The 18,015-nt window shown below is 35.8% G+C and overlaps 1 protein-coding gene across 1 annotated transcript in view; it reads right to left on the minus strand.

The window, feature by feature from the left end:
- Window positions 1-18,015, minus strand: part of LOC144972729 (orexin/Hypocretin receptor type 1-like) — a 77,895-nt gene that overhangs the window by 35,893 nt on the left and 23,987 nt on the right. Inside the window, exon 2 of the mRNA XM_078914311.1 lies at window positions 3,060-3,248. Within this exon, the coding sequence (XP_078770437.1) occupies window positions 3,060-3,248 (189 nt within the window). The remainder of the gene's footprint in view (window positions 1-3,059; window positions 3,249-18,015) is intronic.

Here is an 18,015-nt window from a genome sequence, read left to right on the forward strand (position 1 = left end):
TCTGACTCAGAACATTGGAGTAAAATAATAATAATGAAATAATACGATAAAGGAGGATGCATTCAAACGTTCAGCAATATAGACAATTTATCTGCGTGTCCTAAAATCTTTTAAAATTCGGAAGCAAATACAGTTTTGAACGCCTTGTATATAAAGCGCCCACGGATATTGCGCAAAATGAAAGCTTATGTTTCATTCATTCTATAAGCATGGTATTATGTTCATGAACAATAGAGATTTAATACATAATAATATCACGTCTATAGAAGGTTTACCGAGGAACCAATTGCCAAAAATGAGGAAGACCATCGGTAAATGAATCTAGAGTTATCCATAATTAGTGTCTTCTAATAAATATCATATCCAGAATTCCCTTGACATTTCATAGATTCCAATTACCCGTGTTGTTCGATCTTTGGTTACCGATTCCAATTATTACATACTTTTCATAACTCCTTGCTGATTGACCTGAATTTTCAGTATGTGACTCACAATTTCAAGTCGGTAATAGATATGTCCAAGTGATATGAGCAAGTGACTGCCAAAATCTGATAAGTCACAGCATGATTGACAAAAGTGATGAACACAGCTTCAAAAAGGAATTAAATACTAAACACGTAACGGTTCGGGATATAAACCCTCCTTCAGCCAACAACAACAAAATTAAATAACCAATGTAAACATAAATACATGATTTAAAAAAAAAACAGATATGCGGCGTCGATTTAATTTTTTTAGTATTGTATTCGTTTTTTCATTAGGTTTTTTTTCTTGGCTAAAGAAGGATTTTAAGCCCAAAACTTTCCATATTTGGTATTTTTGTTCCTTTTTGAAGCTGTTATATTAAAGTTTGTGTATTACTTTTTACAGTCCACAGCTTCTAGAAGCTTTGTATCACTTCAGCCAGATTGAAAATTAAAACACTCTACATTAAAATCACCAGCTTACTTGCTCTATGTATGTAATATATTATTATATATATATATATTATATATATATATATATATATATATATTAATATTATTAATATATAACATCTTTAATCCGTAATGATAGGCTCAAGCTAAAATCTAATGTAAAGAAGAGCAACCCTTTGAAAATTATTGTCAGTAATTTGCACTTTATTATTATTAAGTCATATGACATTATGTGGGGAAAAAGAAGGCGCGTAAGTTGTATATATGCTAAACAAATTTTAAAAGTTTTACTCTTTTATCTTTTCATAATTTTAGAGTTTTACAAAACAGCGTAACGGTAAAATATAAGAACGAAAAGGATTCTAAAACCTTCAGTCTGCCGTATTCTTGAAAAAACTCATATTCAAAAATTTGGCCAGAAAACTCATCCTTCAAATATCGATCGATTTAAATGAGAGTCATCTTGCAAAATCTCTCAAACCTGGGACTTCGCGAAGTCCCAAGTTTGAGATATTTTATCAAGATTAGGGTCATTTAAATCGATCGATATTTGAAGGACGAGTTTTCTGGCCAAATTTTTAAATATGGTTTATTTCAAGAGCACGGCAGAAGTGTCCTTGCTGTGGGACGAAACTTGTTTCTGTGTTGAAATATTGGCGCTAATGGCCTAACATGCGTGAGTTTTTAACCCATTATCTAGTCTACAACTCGTTGCTGCCAGCGATTTCATGCCTCGCCTGTTGATTTTCCTAGCTTTTGTCTTGTCTCTTTAAAAGTTGAAGATCTAGTTCGTGGTGAAGAGTCTAAGACCGTTAACAACAATGAAGTACATTGATGTCTTCAGGCTCAGCCGGTGCTAGATATTTCCGATCTTAAAAAAAAAAACAAAAAACACCCCCCCCCCAAAAAAAAAAAAAAAAACAACAACAAAAAACAAAAAACCTAAAAACAGAAAACCAAAAAAAAAAAAAAAAAACAACCCAAAACAAAACAAGACAAAATAAAATCAACAAAAAAAAAAACAAATCCCAAATTATAGTGGCCCTAATGACGTGTAGCTGCAAATTTTAATTTTAAATTTTGTCATGGAGTTAATAACAACAAATAAACAAAACAACAACAACAAAAAACAAGTATCTTTAGTTACAAGGACCTTCTCTGAAAATGTATGTGAATTGAATAAATGAACATGAACACACACATACACACACCCGCACACACACACATACACACACACACACACACACACACACACAAACACGCATATACACTATACATCACGTAAAAACCTTTCTTTCTTTACACCAATAACATAGGATAGGGAAAGTGAGTCCCACGCCTAAACCAATAAAACGGTTTATACACATTTTAGTGGAAATTGCTCTATATGAAAGCTCAAGTATATCCCTAAGATGACACTAAATTTCCATCTCATATAGACACTCTTTTGTATTAATAATCTTATTATAAACGGTACTGAAAGGAGCAACATACTAATTCTCATCTGAGTTGAATTTGGTATCGTTTGTAAAGTCTTAGTGTTTAGCACTAAAGTTGTTGCTTTTTAAAGATAGACATTGGACGTACCCTGTGAACGGACAAATGTCAATTGGTCAGCAAAATAATGACACATCTATGTTTTTGCCAGATCTAAAGAAACCCAACTATACATTTATTATATCTATGAGACCAGATTGGAGGGATTCGTGTCCAGAGACCCAGTCCCGTTCTTGGGGTTAAAGAGTAAGTGCGTCATCTAGACTCTACCAACGCAAAAAACAAACAAACAAACAAACAAAAAACAAACAAAGCAACTTATTATTTTATCAACTAATGGGAGCGATTTTATATTCAGGTTTTCGTCAAACCGAGTCATCAATCAAATGATTTGTTGATGTTCAACAATTGAATATTTTTCGATAAATGTAAACACGCAGCTTTGTTTATATAAAACTTTTAAATACATCCTCATAGATCAAGCTGAACAAAATTAGCTATTGTGTTGCCGATATTTCGAAATTTGTGAACAGTTTTATCATATATGTCAATTTGAGCATATTTTCCAATGTAACCAATGACTCGAGCATTTGGAAAAAAAACCACATTGATACATATATTGTTTATTGACTACACAATGCTTACCATGAAAGTGTCGGTGACAACGTTGGTAAGGTTTGGGCTGCCAAAAATGGCACTGACAAACCAGATGATGGAGATTGTAATGGTCACTTTTCTCATGGTGATTCGAGAACGCAATGGACGGCAGATGGCAAAGTATCGTTCAATGGCGATTGCACACAAGGTTAGTACAGACACGCCCACCACAGTATTCTGAAAGAAAAATGTAAATAAATCATTACTGTTTTGATACTTTATAGGCACAGGTCTAAGATGTGCGGCCATGTGGTCTTGTGGTGTGACACTCGCAGCCAGGGCCCATAGTTGAGTGCTTGGAAAAGACTTTAATCACATTTTCTCACCGTACTCAGGTGTAAATTGAGTACCTGGCCGCTAACAGCGTTCTCTCTGTCCGAAAAAAAGCAATATCGTCTATTAGGCGTTTTGCCTTGTCCTACATGTTAAGTGTTGCTGTTGGTCAGGGACCCCATGTAAAGGGCTTTGAGCACGTTAAGTGGATATTGCGCTAAATAAAAGCTCGGCTTTTAAAAAAGATAAAAGTCTGAAAATATCTGCATGAATTAGTGTCAGACAAAGCAGAGATAAAAATACAAGAATCCATTCGAATTAAACAGCCTGCATCGACTAGGGATCGAACCTTTAGACTTCCTGATTTCCGGGCAGACGTGCTACGATTAAACCACTGAGCTTATCTTAAATTTGGGACAATTTAATGCTTATAGAAGGAACGTTATTGACGCCACTCAATTCGTTCTTATTGTTTTTTAGCCAGCCATTTTAATGATTAGTTCTCACTAAATTATATCAATTAGACTGAAAACGTTCAAGGTTACACATAGTTTTTGTGTTGCTACGTTATATTCAGCAGTATGGTCTTTGCCATGGACCCGAAAAGAACCGAGTTCGACTACCTACAGTGCTGTCGTGTGGTCTGAATCAAGCCACCTCGCCCTAGTTCACTTTGCGGCCCCGCAGTGCTGCTGACGCTTTAGTTATTCTAATCTTCTCTTGGAATAGGATTAAACAGTCTGATGTCACGTCCGCCCAGCAACGAGCAGCTTGGCTCTAAACAAAGAAAATCGGTACTTTTTATTCTTCATGTAGGCTAGAACTTTTTCACATGTCATGTGATGAGAATGTATAAAAGTCAAAACATGATCAGATTTATAATGTTTTTCTTCTCTGGATACACTTTTATGCTCGTCGGAGAAGTATTTCATAAGGGCTTCCGCCATTTTCCCGATAGTTTAGAACCAGTTACTAAGTTACTATGCGTTACGAGGGAAGTGTCGTCACGACTGCTGAAGCCTATAGACCCTTAAGACAAATTCCCCCTCGAGGACGAATAAAGGTTATCTATTTTTGTATTTTAAAAAGTTTACGCGGAGTTTTGTTTGTCGGTACGATTGATCTGGTAAAACCAAAAACTATATAGAGGTGCCTGAATAAGCCATTAAAATAGAGAGAAAGATAAAGTGAGTAAATGTGACTCATAAGTTGTTCCCTTATATATGAGTCACACTTTGTTCACTTTATCTTTCTCTCCACGATCTGGTAAAAATAACTGGTGTTTTACTAAAAACACATACCATCAACTGGCTCCAGGAACGAAACATCTCTTTGCAAAAGTGACACAAGCGTTAAGTTCACTTCTCCCGGCAGAAAACGTATGAAAGAGGCTTTGTATCTAGTGGTGCAGCTGACACTCTCGTGCGGCTATGTAGTCGTGTAATATGACCAGAGTCGACTAATAGAGGATGTCCTTGGGCATGACACAGAAGCAACGCCATTGCCAGTCATGCATAAACTTTACAGCGGAGCATCCAAAAAAAAAAAATGTGAGTTAAATCGTTGTCTAAGGAATTAAAATGCTCTTCTCACAACGGGGCTCGAACCGCAGGCCTGCAGATTGCTTCACACCAATAGCCGCATGTGCAACATCCACATTTTAGATCCCTTATAGATAGAACGAAGTTAACGTAACTCTTTGTTGTTGTTTTTTTGCCATCCACATTTATGAGTAATTCTCACAAAACTGTATTAACCAGACTATAAAATATAATAATATAATTCCGGATGGCAATGTTGTGAAATTCTTAGCTAAGCGCATACAATCTATAGAAACCTTTGAGATATCAAAGTCATCGACATCCCCATTTATTACAAGTCATTTCCTGAACCCATTAATCACGATTAGCATAATCATAAGCATCGGCATCCCGTGCGGTATCGCAGCATCGTCTTGAAATAGACTCAAGACCAGAACAGTCGATAAATGAAATGGCTCATATGTGATGTGATCAATCGCCTCCAAACGGTATTACGCCGAGGTGAGACAGGTGCCAAAAGGGTATTTTGAAATGAAAATGAACAGGAATTGGACATTTGAATTTTTCTCATTTGAGAAACTAAATTTATTCTCCTTAATGAAAGATACAATGAATCTAGCCCGAGACTCCTGTTGTTGACTAGAGAGTCTATTTTTAGCGTCTAAACCATGCCGATATCATACCGTTTGGGACGATGAGTCACATATGACAATAGACTCAAAGCGGTATAATGTGTGTGTATGTATGTGTGTGTGTGTGTGTGTGTGTGCGTGCACGTGTGCGTGTGTCAGGATTGGCCTAGTCATTAAATTCTAATTTCAATCTTTACTAATTACATTTGAGTTAAAATAGTTACCTTCAACGAAAAGACAAACATGATATATCAACTAACTTTCATAATTTTAACTTTAAACTATACTTCTTTCATCCAGCCCATTCCAACATAATACCAAATTGACGCAACAGGTCACATATTGTTGCGTTTCAGTTGAAACGTTGTGTCAGATGTAAAATAACATTTTGAAGATTCTTGTGGAGAACCGCAATATATGATATTATGACCATGTACTCATCTAATTTAATTATTATAATACTGTATTGTGAAAATTGATTGAAATCTAGACGAATTTGTTGAATCTTCATAGATCAAAATCGATCTGGTAGGTGCGTGCAAATGGATCTGGCAACAGGGCGGCATAAAACAATTCCCAACATCAAATGACCGATCATTTTGCCCTAACAGGTTTTATAAATAATCATTTGAGTCAACGATAATACAATTGTCCTCGATCTAAAACAAAGGGTTTACAAGTTACCACTCTATCAATCTGTAAAATATTGTTTTATATATTTTTTTCATCTGCCATTAATTCTGTGTCGTTGGCAAACAATTTAACATAGGCGGAACAATTTTGAATTCCAACTAGACAAGGTTTTATATATATATATATATATTATATATATATATATATATATATATATATATATATATATATATAACAAATTGTCACTCACATTTTTTGTGACCGAGACGTTCGTTTCTGTGGGCTTATCCCACGTCCTCAGTCGGCGTAATCCTTAATAATCTATATATATATATATATATATATATATATATATATATATATATATATATATATAATGTTTAATACCTTTTATATTCTTATTTTAAAACTCATGATGGATGGAACGTAATGTGATGTGATTTCCCAACCAGCAAGTGACATGTATTGATGTATGAGGCATTTGAAATTGTTTTAAGTTAATGGAGGATGTATTTTAACCAGTTAACTGCCGTGTTTGGGAAAAACATTAATTTACACATTTGGCCAGAAAACTCGTCCTTCAAATATCGATCGATTTAAATGAAACTAATCTTGGCAAAAACTCTAACACCTGAGACTTCGCGAAGTCCCAGTTAACTTGTTAAAGTAGAGGAAACTAGACGTCTACGTATATTTTAATGGAAATGTATGAAATCAAAACTGGGTACATAGATATAACTTGCTCGACGAATAAATGAACGTGAATCCCTTAAAAGGTTACAAAATCGTGGGGAATGGAGTGGGTTTCGTGAGCACTAATTTTATGCATTGGAAAATTTAAATTTTCATCAATTTTTAAATGGAAAGTAGGCGAAACCGAAATGAAATTTATCGATTGTTGATATGGCATAAATGGTATGTCCGAAAACATAGATTAAGGTTAATAACATGTTTGAAAGCAATTATTATCAAAAAGTGTCGAACTTACGTCAACTGTCCACTTTCAGGCATCCTCCCCTATATGAAATAGGAGATGTGTTCATGGGTCATTGAAATTTCGTTTAACCTTAGAGCATAGTCATTTTTTAGCATAACTATTGTTAATTAAATTGGCACCACATTGGCAACACAAATATCTTGACCTAGAAAAGAGAAGAATTTATTATCTACATTTAGTCACTTACAAAGACGCCGTTATTTGGACATCTCTTTGTATTAAATAACCTATGGCTCACTACAATTTACTGTCTTTTGTAATGAAAATCCCTAGCAAGTCATATATCATGTAAAGCACGAATATTACTTTCCCATATCTAATTCACAGCGCTTAAGGTTGTAACAAGAAATAATCATAGAACATCTACAGCGCAAGAAATCCATCTTTCCTTGGTTTATCTCCAATAATCGGTATTCTTGTCAGAGCACCGAAAAAAAATGTCATTGATTAGATAAATGATCACCCCATTTTTTTCTTATTATTGTTATTGATGGAACGGTTGTGACCATCAGTCAGCCGTACTCTGTAAAAACACGAATTTAAAACTTTGGCCACAAAAACTCGTCCTTCAAATACCGATAGATTAAAATGACTCTCTTCTTGGAAAATGACTCTCAAACCTGAGACTTTGCAAATAGAAAATTTTGTATTGACTGACCACTGTCTACATTGATTTATAAGTCTGTAATTGAAAGTGTTATGACATTTAGCTTATCTGTGTGTAGAGCCAACAGATCTCTGCGGGGGACAAACACAGCATCAATAGAAAAGTCAGAAGGGCGTCCACATTCACCAATTCCAATTCCGTTGACTGCATTGACTCCATGTCCGCAAGATGTTGCCTTCGTAACATCATAAAGACAAGTAATTCTTTTTCTCATCCATTTTCTAAACATTAGAATATCTGAAAGAAACTGACCGATGATATCTCTTCACAAGAAGGACGAGAGACATTGGAGATTTTTCTCCCAAATGACTTCGGGATCCCTAATCCTGAACTGAGATCTGTAGTCTTTCAATACCAGTCATTTTCTTTATAAGTCCTTTCATCATTGACAACGTACACGAAATAGATTTTTCGAGCTATATCTATATGTCAAATAATATATTATCATAATGTCATAATTTCATAATTTATGATTGTTTAAAATTAATGGTTTATATTTTAGATTCACTTTTATGTATTATATTATTGCTTTGTCAAGTATTGTAAATGTGGCATTTCATAACGCTTATGTATTCGTTCCAATAGGAATATTCAAGTTTGAAAACTCAATTTCCTTATGCTTAAAAAATTAAATTAAAGAAATAATGTATTTATTCATTATTTGTCGAGCATCAAAAGATATTGATTATATCAGCGGGTTTTTTTTTCAATATAGAAAAGCTTTTGTTGGTGTTAAAATCAGCAATGTTACCAGTCTCTAGATCCTTTTGCTGCACTACATACAGTGTGTGATTTCTTGTGTATATTGAGCAAAATAAATGAAAAGCATAAAAATGGTGGTGGATTAGTGATGATGACTGGCATAACCATCATGGTCTAGCCACCTTCCTGGCTAAAACGTTCCGTAACCATAAAGAGAGAAGCTTCTGTTTCAGGTTCAATTGTTTTGGAACTTTAAACAAAATTGAAAGGTATAACGTGATCAGACAAAGCATCTTACTAGTTTTTAAATGGAGCGAAAATTCAGAAATTATTTTTGGTATTTTTCATTATAAAATGGATGAAAACAGTTGTTCTAATCACTTTTTGACGATCATAATAAAAAAATTATCTTTAAATTATAGAGGCATGTAAAATGGCGACTTAAAATGTAAGTGCTTCCTCAAAAGGAAATTTGCAAGGAATTAGTCTCAGTAGATTGATTGATAGAAATTTCCACAAATACACGCACACACATACACACACTCTCTCACATACATACACATAAATACAAATTCAACATACATAATAGACACAATGACGATTACGTTTTATATAGATAGAATGCGCTTGGCCAATGAGTTCACAACATTGCCATCCGGAAGTATAACGGACCAACACACAAACTCTGTGTAACCATGAACTTTTATAGTCTGGTTAATACAGTTTATTAATGAGAACAACTCACAAACGCGGATGGCAAAAACAATAACAAAAGCCTGAGTGACGTCATCTGCATAGTATATATACTTGATGTGCCGCTCAATTATTATAATAATCTTAAAAAGATCATATCAGCCATTATAAAAGTTGTTTGTTACCATAGGAAAGAAGATACTGTACACATTTCGTACGTATTTTTACTATCATTGTCTGTAGTACTACAAAGTCCCAAGCGGACTTTATGTTCCATGGCTTCGTGGTTGCTTCAAGCTAACAATATCATAATGGATGTAATCAATATAAAACAAGTTGTATTTCCATCGCCAAGAAATGAGACACTGAGTTACAATAAAAGTAGGCGATGAATTTGATATAATGAAATGAAAAAATAATATGCTCATGAAAAAGCATCCAAATTAGCCTTTTTAGAATATAAATAATAATGTGAAATTGGACGTAAGCTTCAATTTAATTACAAAAAAAACAGATCAAATGAACGCTTCGGGCTTCCCCTTTATCAACAAAACAGGATGAATGAAACACCACAGATTTAATCCATTCATCCTGTTTTGTTGATAAAGGGGAAACCCGAAACGTTCATTTGATCTGTTTTTGTAATTAAATTGAAGCTTACATTCAATTTCACATTATTATCTCTTTCTTTGAGCTTCGAGCAGCAACATTTAGATTATTTTTTAGAATATGCACACCAATTCGACAGCAAAAAGAAAGGTTTTTCATCTAGAGAGATACGTTTCTACCAATAATCATGAAAAAGAATGTAAGATTCTTGAACTCATGCTTATAAAATTTCTAACAAGTTCACAAAGGCCACACTGTGACCTTGGGAGCGCGTGTTCGGAACGAGTTCGATAGTTCAAACACATGAGTTAAAGAATCTAATTATTCTACCCATCCAATGACCTCGCCTTTATATTATTTCTTACTAAAAAGTATTCTTTATTACTAGGTCTGGTTCTCGAATTTAACAATTTGGCTTTTAGAATTGGTCTGCATTATGTCACCAATGTTCCCGTTGATCACGGTCGTAATCAGTTGCATGGGAATGATAATAACATGAATTTAATAAGCCGGAAATTTTTCATATAACATACTCGTAATATTACTCAATGCTTAACTAATCACAATCCTGCATGGGATTAACCATTTTTATTTGGAAATATCCCCAAATGCCCAGAGCGTGTGTTCCTTGCGTGGGGAATATGGCTTTCAGTCTCAGACAGAGATGTTCATAATTTTGAGATGGTAAAAAATAATGGGAAATGAAAAGATAACAGAGTTTTGGACAGTCTTTGCGATTCTACACGCTATCCAGCTGTGTGCCGAATAAACAGACCCGTCAAAGTTCAATTCAACAGATATGTCATTATCCTTATCATTACGTTATTTTTATCACGGATGATGATGATGATGATGATGATGATAATGGTGATGATGATGATGATGATGATGATGATGGTGATGATGACAACGACGACGATGCTGATAATGATGATGCTGATGATGATGATGATGATGATGATGATGATGATGATGATGATGATGATGATGATGATGATGATGATGGTGATGATGGCGTAATGCCGTATAGAGGGAGAGTGGGAATTCCATTGCATGAGGTAGCACCTTTAAAGTATGAAGAACATGGTCACGACTTTTCTCTGTTTTACATTTGACATACGAGTAATTTGACAAAATTTATGTTCACGAAGGAATCTGTTTTGTTCTTTTTGCTGTTGTTGTTGTTGATGTTGTCAGTGCTGTGGTTCTTGTTGCTGTTGTTTTTACTGTTGTTATTGTTGACGTCGTTTGTTCTTTTTCACTCCCTTAATTTATAATCATCATCTCCCTCCTCCTCCTCCTCCTCCTCCTCCTCCTCCTCCTCCTCATCATCATCATCATCATCATCATCATCATCATCATCATCATCATCATCATCCTCATCATTATTTTCTCATCATCCTCCATATTTTCCTCCTCCTTTTCTTCCTCTTCTTTCACCCCAATTTTCTCCTCTTCCTCTCCCCCTCCTCTCCTTTTTTTCATTCAAAAATGCATAACGTTGATTATGATATGCATTTTTGTACAGAAATATGAATAATACATTTTGTATTTGGAGCGCTTGGCTTGTAGTTGGTTTGTTTACAAATAGCTTCTCCCCCTGTGACGTCCAATCAAGGGACGCTACTCTTCCGTCTAATCTCATTCCCTATTGTAATGTATTTCTTCTTGACATGTAACTCATTTCACACCTGAACATATTTTTAGATTTGATATAGCGCAATATCCATTAAACGTGCTCAAAGCGCTTTACAAAGGGTCCTTGTCAAACAGCAACACGCAATATGTAAGACGTGACATGACGCTTTTTGGTGATATTTTAAATTTTATTCCGACAAAGACAAGGCTGTTTACGACCAGTACCCGAGTACGGTGGTGAGAGGAACAGGAGTAAATAACATTTCCAATGTTTCAACTATGTACCGCTCAAATCGGGGCTGAAACCCAGGACCTTCCGATCGATTCGAAGGCGAGCGTTATACCACAATGCCACATATCCGCACGCTGAATGTGATGCGTAAATATGAGTAAAAAACTTTTTCCAGGGATTAACATTTGTGGGAATCGAACTTTCAGCCTAAAAGTTTCAAGCCTGTTGTCATGATATGACTAAACTATAACGCAATACTAACTCCAATCAATCATGTGCATCGATAAATAAAATTGAGAATGAAGATTGATTATCTGACGATTATATTTGCATTTGAAGTTTAAACATTTAGTGTATAATTTCATTGACCTGGTTGTTAATGTTCAATTTATAACAATTAGTTTCTCTTCTACCTCTTCCTCATATGCGCAGACGGTCGTTAGCTCTCAAGACCAGTTTCCGTTAAAAAAATTATTGACTTCTCAAGATTGCCCCATGCTTCTAACACAGCATACTTTAGTTCTTGAAAATGTTTTTTATTATTTTCCTTCTTTTAAGTCCTTAGTAAATTTCACATTTGCTCATTAGGAACAAAGTCGGGACTTTTTATTGACTATTGCAGTATATAGGGTAGAACTCGGTGTACTTATTTGCAAGTCTGATAACCCAAAGTGATATTGTTGTTAATGGGAATACTCTCAAACAAACGAAAAATGTTGTCCAGTAAAACAATGTTAACCAAGCCCATATTTGTGTTCAGTTATCAGACATAGTAAAATGTGCCAAGTGGATTCAGTAGTCTGATGTCACGCCGCCCGGAAACGGCGGCCATCTTGGTTCTAAACAAAGAAAATCATTACTTTTTATTCTTCATGCTGGCTAGAATTTTTCATATGCCTTGTGATCAGAATGTGTAAAAGTCAAAAAATGATCAGATTTATGTTTTTTTTTCCCCTGGATACGCTTTTATGCTCGTCGGAAAAAATATTTCATAAGGGCGTCCGCCATTGTTCCGATAGTTTAGAGCCAGTGTTACTAAGTTACCATGCGTCATTATGAGAGAAGTGACGTTACGACTGTTGAAGAGTATTGGCAAAACTCCATTCAGTCTACGGCAGATTATGCAATTTGCGGTTGAGCAATGTCATGGTAAAATGCGTATTGCCAGGACACTTTTTACGAACAAAAGGGAGCATGGTATCTACTAATTAGTTCAGTATTGACGTTGGTTCTGTTCTTGAATCTAAATTCCAAATAGAAATCGTAAAAATCCGTAGTCGATGAGAGCCGATTTATTGTGTTAGCTTTGGCAATATAGAGTGATATTCAATATCATTTAATGTCATTCTAACAGTCCTATTCCCCTCAGAAGACCGTCTTTCCACTTTATTTCGTTTTAAAAGCAGTTCGGTCGTTTGGTTCGTACGACGAGAATGGTATTGCTCCTTTTGAGTCCTGCGTAACATTCTGTCGCCAATATTTTAATGATCCTGTATACTATAGTAGGAAAGATTTCCAATTTTGAGTGGACAAAACGTTTAAATTCCCATATGGTGATACAAGATATCTTCAATGTCCAATACTTCGTTGTTAAATCTTTATTAGATTTAGTCTTTATAGACAAGAGCACATCGGTACTATTTGCAGGTCTGATAGCCCTGCGCAATCATGGGCTTGATTTAACATAATTGTATTGGACATTTGTAGGCGTTGGTTTGAGAATATTTCCATTACAACAATGAGTCCATAATAAATTGGGTTATCTGACTTGCAAATAATTACACGCTGGCAACAAAGACAAAGAAGACGCCATTTTGATGCTCATGGTTCATGAATTTGTGTAATCAAATTGAGTAATTGGGAGCCGGCACTGGTGTAAGATAAAGATATGAAAAGGTGTGTATGAAACGGTGCCAGAAAAAAAAAAAAAGAAAAATACAAGAAAAAACCCATCACAAAAAAATCAGTCTTCCTCGACTCGGGGATCGAACCTTAGACCTCCTGATTACCGACACAGTTTCATACACAGCTTTTCAGAGTTTGTATTCTAATGAGGTCAACATGTATTCGACTTTAAAAGATCAGGTTATTAAAAATGTGACAAAATGTCTCAAACCAATAATCATTCGTCATTTTCATTGGAAAACTTGTTAGACGGCAGTGGGAGAGAAATATGATTCTAAAAATTAACAGAAATCTACATGGTTAGAAATTATTTCATGAGGACTAGTAAAATAAATTAGAAACTTTGTTCCTCTTTATAAAGCACCGTTTTAGTTCACAGGTATTGTGTTGTAGATAACGCATATTACTTTAAAATTATGATAAAAATCTGAAAACGTTTATATGAAACAGGGCAGACAAAGCTGGAAGAAAAAGAAAAGAAAACATTATCCCCCAAAACATCAGCCGGCCCCGAAGGGAATATCTCAGATCTTTGGATGGCAGTCTCTATCGCAGTTGCTGCACACGTGTTTGGTGTTTGATTCTGCTGCCTCTCTTTCCTCCTTGCTCTTCTCTCCTCAAACGTTTTTTTTTTCTCCTCTCCTCATCTCTCTTCACTTCCTCCCTCACCGCATATCTCCAGCTACTGCGGTCGTCAGCAAGCGATTCCCATGTGTTTGAGTTGATGCATGTCAGTTACATGTCTCGTTTGCAGACAACATAGAAACGCAGAGCTGGACGGCCAGTTGGTCGACGTCCAGAAGCTAGTTCATTGTACCATCGTTTATCCTGTGTACGTGACCAAGCCATCGCAAATGTCGCTGGCAGATCATGAGATGCGTACTAAGGGAGTTCGCTCTTTCTAGCACTGCAGTGTTGTAGAATCTGTCCTGCCATCTGATGCCGAGAATTCATCGTAGACAGCGAATGTGGAAGTTTTCCAGGCGGTTCTGCTGTCTGGTATATGTTGTCCAGGATTCACAGTTGTTCAGTAGGCTACTGAGTACGCACGCCTGGTAGACTTTGAGTTTGGTGTTCAATGTGAGTTGCTTAATGGTCCACACTCTCTTGCTCAGTTGTGCCATGACAGCGGCAGCTTTGGCGATGCGCTTGTTTCACGCCTCTGGGCATAGGGAAGGGTTCTGGGGCTTCACCGTCGCCTTTGATGGTGCCCTTAATGTCGTCGAGGAAGGAGGAAATGATGCAGAGCTGCTGTGGAGGGCAGCCAATCTTCTTTAGCAGCTGGAAAGGGCCCTTCCTGCTAACAAGGTCCAAAGCCTTTGTAATTACGCGTTTCTTATATGGAGCTTCGCTTTGCATCATAATAAATGAACTTTGATCACGAGAGGACCAAAACGAAGACAGGAGTTGCTCTATTTGTTATTTTTAAAAAATGAAATATTTTAGTGCCAAAACACAAATTATATTTTCCACGTCCATAACAACAGTTTTGATGCATTATTTTCATCATGTAAATTTTCAACTTTAAAAAATGCAAGGAAAAAATATACTTTCGTTATGTGTTTAGAGCAGTGAACAATCTTCAAACTCAAGTCAGTTGGGCGGAAAATTATTGTCATTAATCGAAATGTCATGGATAGTAAACTCCGAAGAAAAGATGTTAATAAAAGGCAAGGGAATGTTTATATCCAAATGTATTTTTTTTCAAATGAATACACCGATGAAAATAAGAACCTAACAAGTGAAGGAGAAGGCAAATGCCCTTTGAGTCTCCTAGATTTAGTTGATTGAGCAATGCTGGAAGAAAAATAGCAAATAAGCAATTGAATTACCGTCAGAGGTCAATAGGAATCACCCACGCTATACAAGCTACCAAGTGAAGGCAAATTGTCTTGCCCAGGGGTAAAAAGAAATTGAAATCAAACACTGATCCACCAGGTTCTAGGGTAATGCCTTATCTAACTGATTATTTCGTTTATTTAGATGGAAAGAACAAATAATGAAAGAAAGAATGGTTTATACTAGAAAGCCAGAAAAAGCAGGAAGACTAGATTATCCTAAAAGAGAGGGATTATATCCGAAGAGAGTTCAATCCCCGATACATTGAAATTCACAATTCGATATACCCCTTTAATCAATCGACACTTAGGCCAGAAATTATAATGTAACAAGAATCGAACTATGTATGCTCGGGTATAAAGCCTCAGCCCTACCAGTCGAGCAAGTAGAGTCATCATGTGAAGAGAGAACCTAAGAATAATAAGAAAGATTGCCCTAATTTCACCAATAAATTCTCATCTCTTTGACCGTCTTCACCCCCCCCCCCCCCCCCCCCCAACTTTGTTCTTACTTCCCAGATTATGTAAATCAACCAATCTCATTTTCGTTCTTTTTTTATTTCCTAACGTCTTCTTGCTTGACTACTTGAGTTATAGCTATCCCGTCCGTACCAATAAAAAATATTCCCTGTTATCAAACATTATCGTTATTATTTACCGATAAACGTCTCTTCTCAGCTGGTACCAGAAAATATCTACTCGGCTTATAAAAGAACTCTACATCACAATGCATTGTCAGTCTTTATCCCGTTTTTTTCAGCGCGGATTGCCACTGGTTACGGTTTTGATTGCCGCTAGTTGAGTGCAAATTGGTTGACTGAAATGAGCTTCAAGTTTATTGATAGTGAAATTGAATAAACAAAAGAACTTTGGGATGCGGTGTATCAAGAGAGCATTACCTATGTCCAACCCTGAAAACAGAGTTTTAATTCTTAACTACGGAATTTGAATATGCTCAACAGTGCAGAGAAGAAAAGGGGGTCTGTTTATACAGCAATGAGTCAATAATTAATATATTGACATCGATGACTTAGATTTGATTACTTTGTCTGGTTGTCATAATGATTGATGGCGTATGAGTCTGGATTTCGTATGATGTAGTCGAGCGGCTAAATGAGATCATAGGGTGCAAACTCACCATTACATACCTCGAAATATGCCTTCGAACAAGATGTCTACAGCTTGCGTCTCCACCCATCGATGATTAGATGGTTTGGTCTTTTAGATTTGACAAAGTACAGGGTGATTCAAAAAGAATATGGCAAAACTATCGCGCGATTAAAAAAAAAAGATAAACAATATAAAACACTTGCTTGGACACATGTATTGTACATCCTTCAAGTTTTTATATCATGTTTTATAAATGCGGTCACTACCGGCAGCGCGGACAACATCAGGCCGATATGAGAATTCATTCCAAACGCGCCGCAGCATGTCACGGTCCACCGTGTTGATTTCAGCTTTGATTCGATCTTTCAAGTCATCGATACTTCCTGGAAGTGGTGAAATGTAAACGTGGTCTTTAACATATCCCCATAAGAAAAGTCAATGCCAAATTCTGTTCTGAAGGCTGTGACAAGGGCATTCTTCTCTTATCAAATAACTACTAATTCAGTCCACTACCATGATAGTCGTTAACTCTCTCCTTACCAGCCATTTTCAGGATTTTCCCCAAAACTTCCCACCCAACTAACACGAAAATATATTTTTTATCACTCAAACTCAATAGCAGTATCTAAGTTCGATAAATAATTTCTTTATCAAAACATGCTCTACAACACACTGTTCATTTTTCTTTATGATGTACAAGACAAATGCGAATAAGAAAATTGTTGGTTGTATCGTGACGAATGTGACGATTTTCCTACAGTTGGTAAGGAGAGGGTTAAACAACTGCGTAATTATTTTGGCGTATTCTTTTCAAATCACCCCGTACTTTGTAATTATACTAGCGGCCTATCTACATTATATTGTGAAGAATTATTTAAGTCATCTGACCTTTTAATATAATGTGTATTTGAATAAAATTAGACTGGGAATTGATCAATTCTTTATCACACATTACTTCGAATATGCCACCAGACGGATCATTCTTTGTTTAAAACTTGAAACTGTTTCACAACGTTAAACAGTTCTAATAATTAAAAAATATTTCCCCTCATGCTAGTTTCATACCTGTCAATAAAGATGTTGTGCTTTTTGCTCGTAGCAACCCAACAGTTTCATTTCTTTCAATGGACATACAATATGATGACGCATACATAGCACAATAGGCTTCAACAGTCGTTACGTCATTTCCCTCGTAATGACTCATAGTAACTTAGTAACTGGTTTTTAACTATCGGAACAATGGCGGACGCCTTTATGAAATACTTCTCCGGCAAGCATAAAAGTGTATCCAGAGGAGAAAAACATTATGAATCTGATCATGTTTTGACTTTTATACATTCCGATCTTATGACATTTGAGAAAGTTCTAGCCAGAATGAAGAATGAAAAGTACCGATTTTCTATGTTTAGAACCAAGCTGCTCGTTGCTGGGCGGACGTGACATCAGACTATTGAATTAATTTAAACATTGATTA

The sequence above is a fragment of the Berghia stephanieae genome, chromosome 5, assembly GCF_034508935.2.
Source record: "Berghia stephanieae isolate SIO BIC M18660-M18661 chromosome 5, UCSD_Bste_1.3, whole genome shotgun sequence".
Classification (NCBI taxonomy): Eukaryota; Metazoa; Mollusca; class Gastropoda; order Nudibranchia; family Aeolidiidae; genus Berghia; species Berghia stephanieae.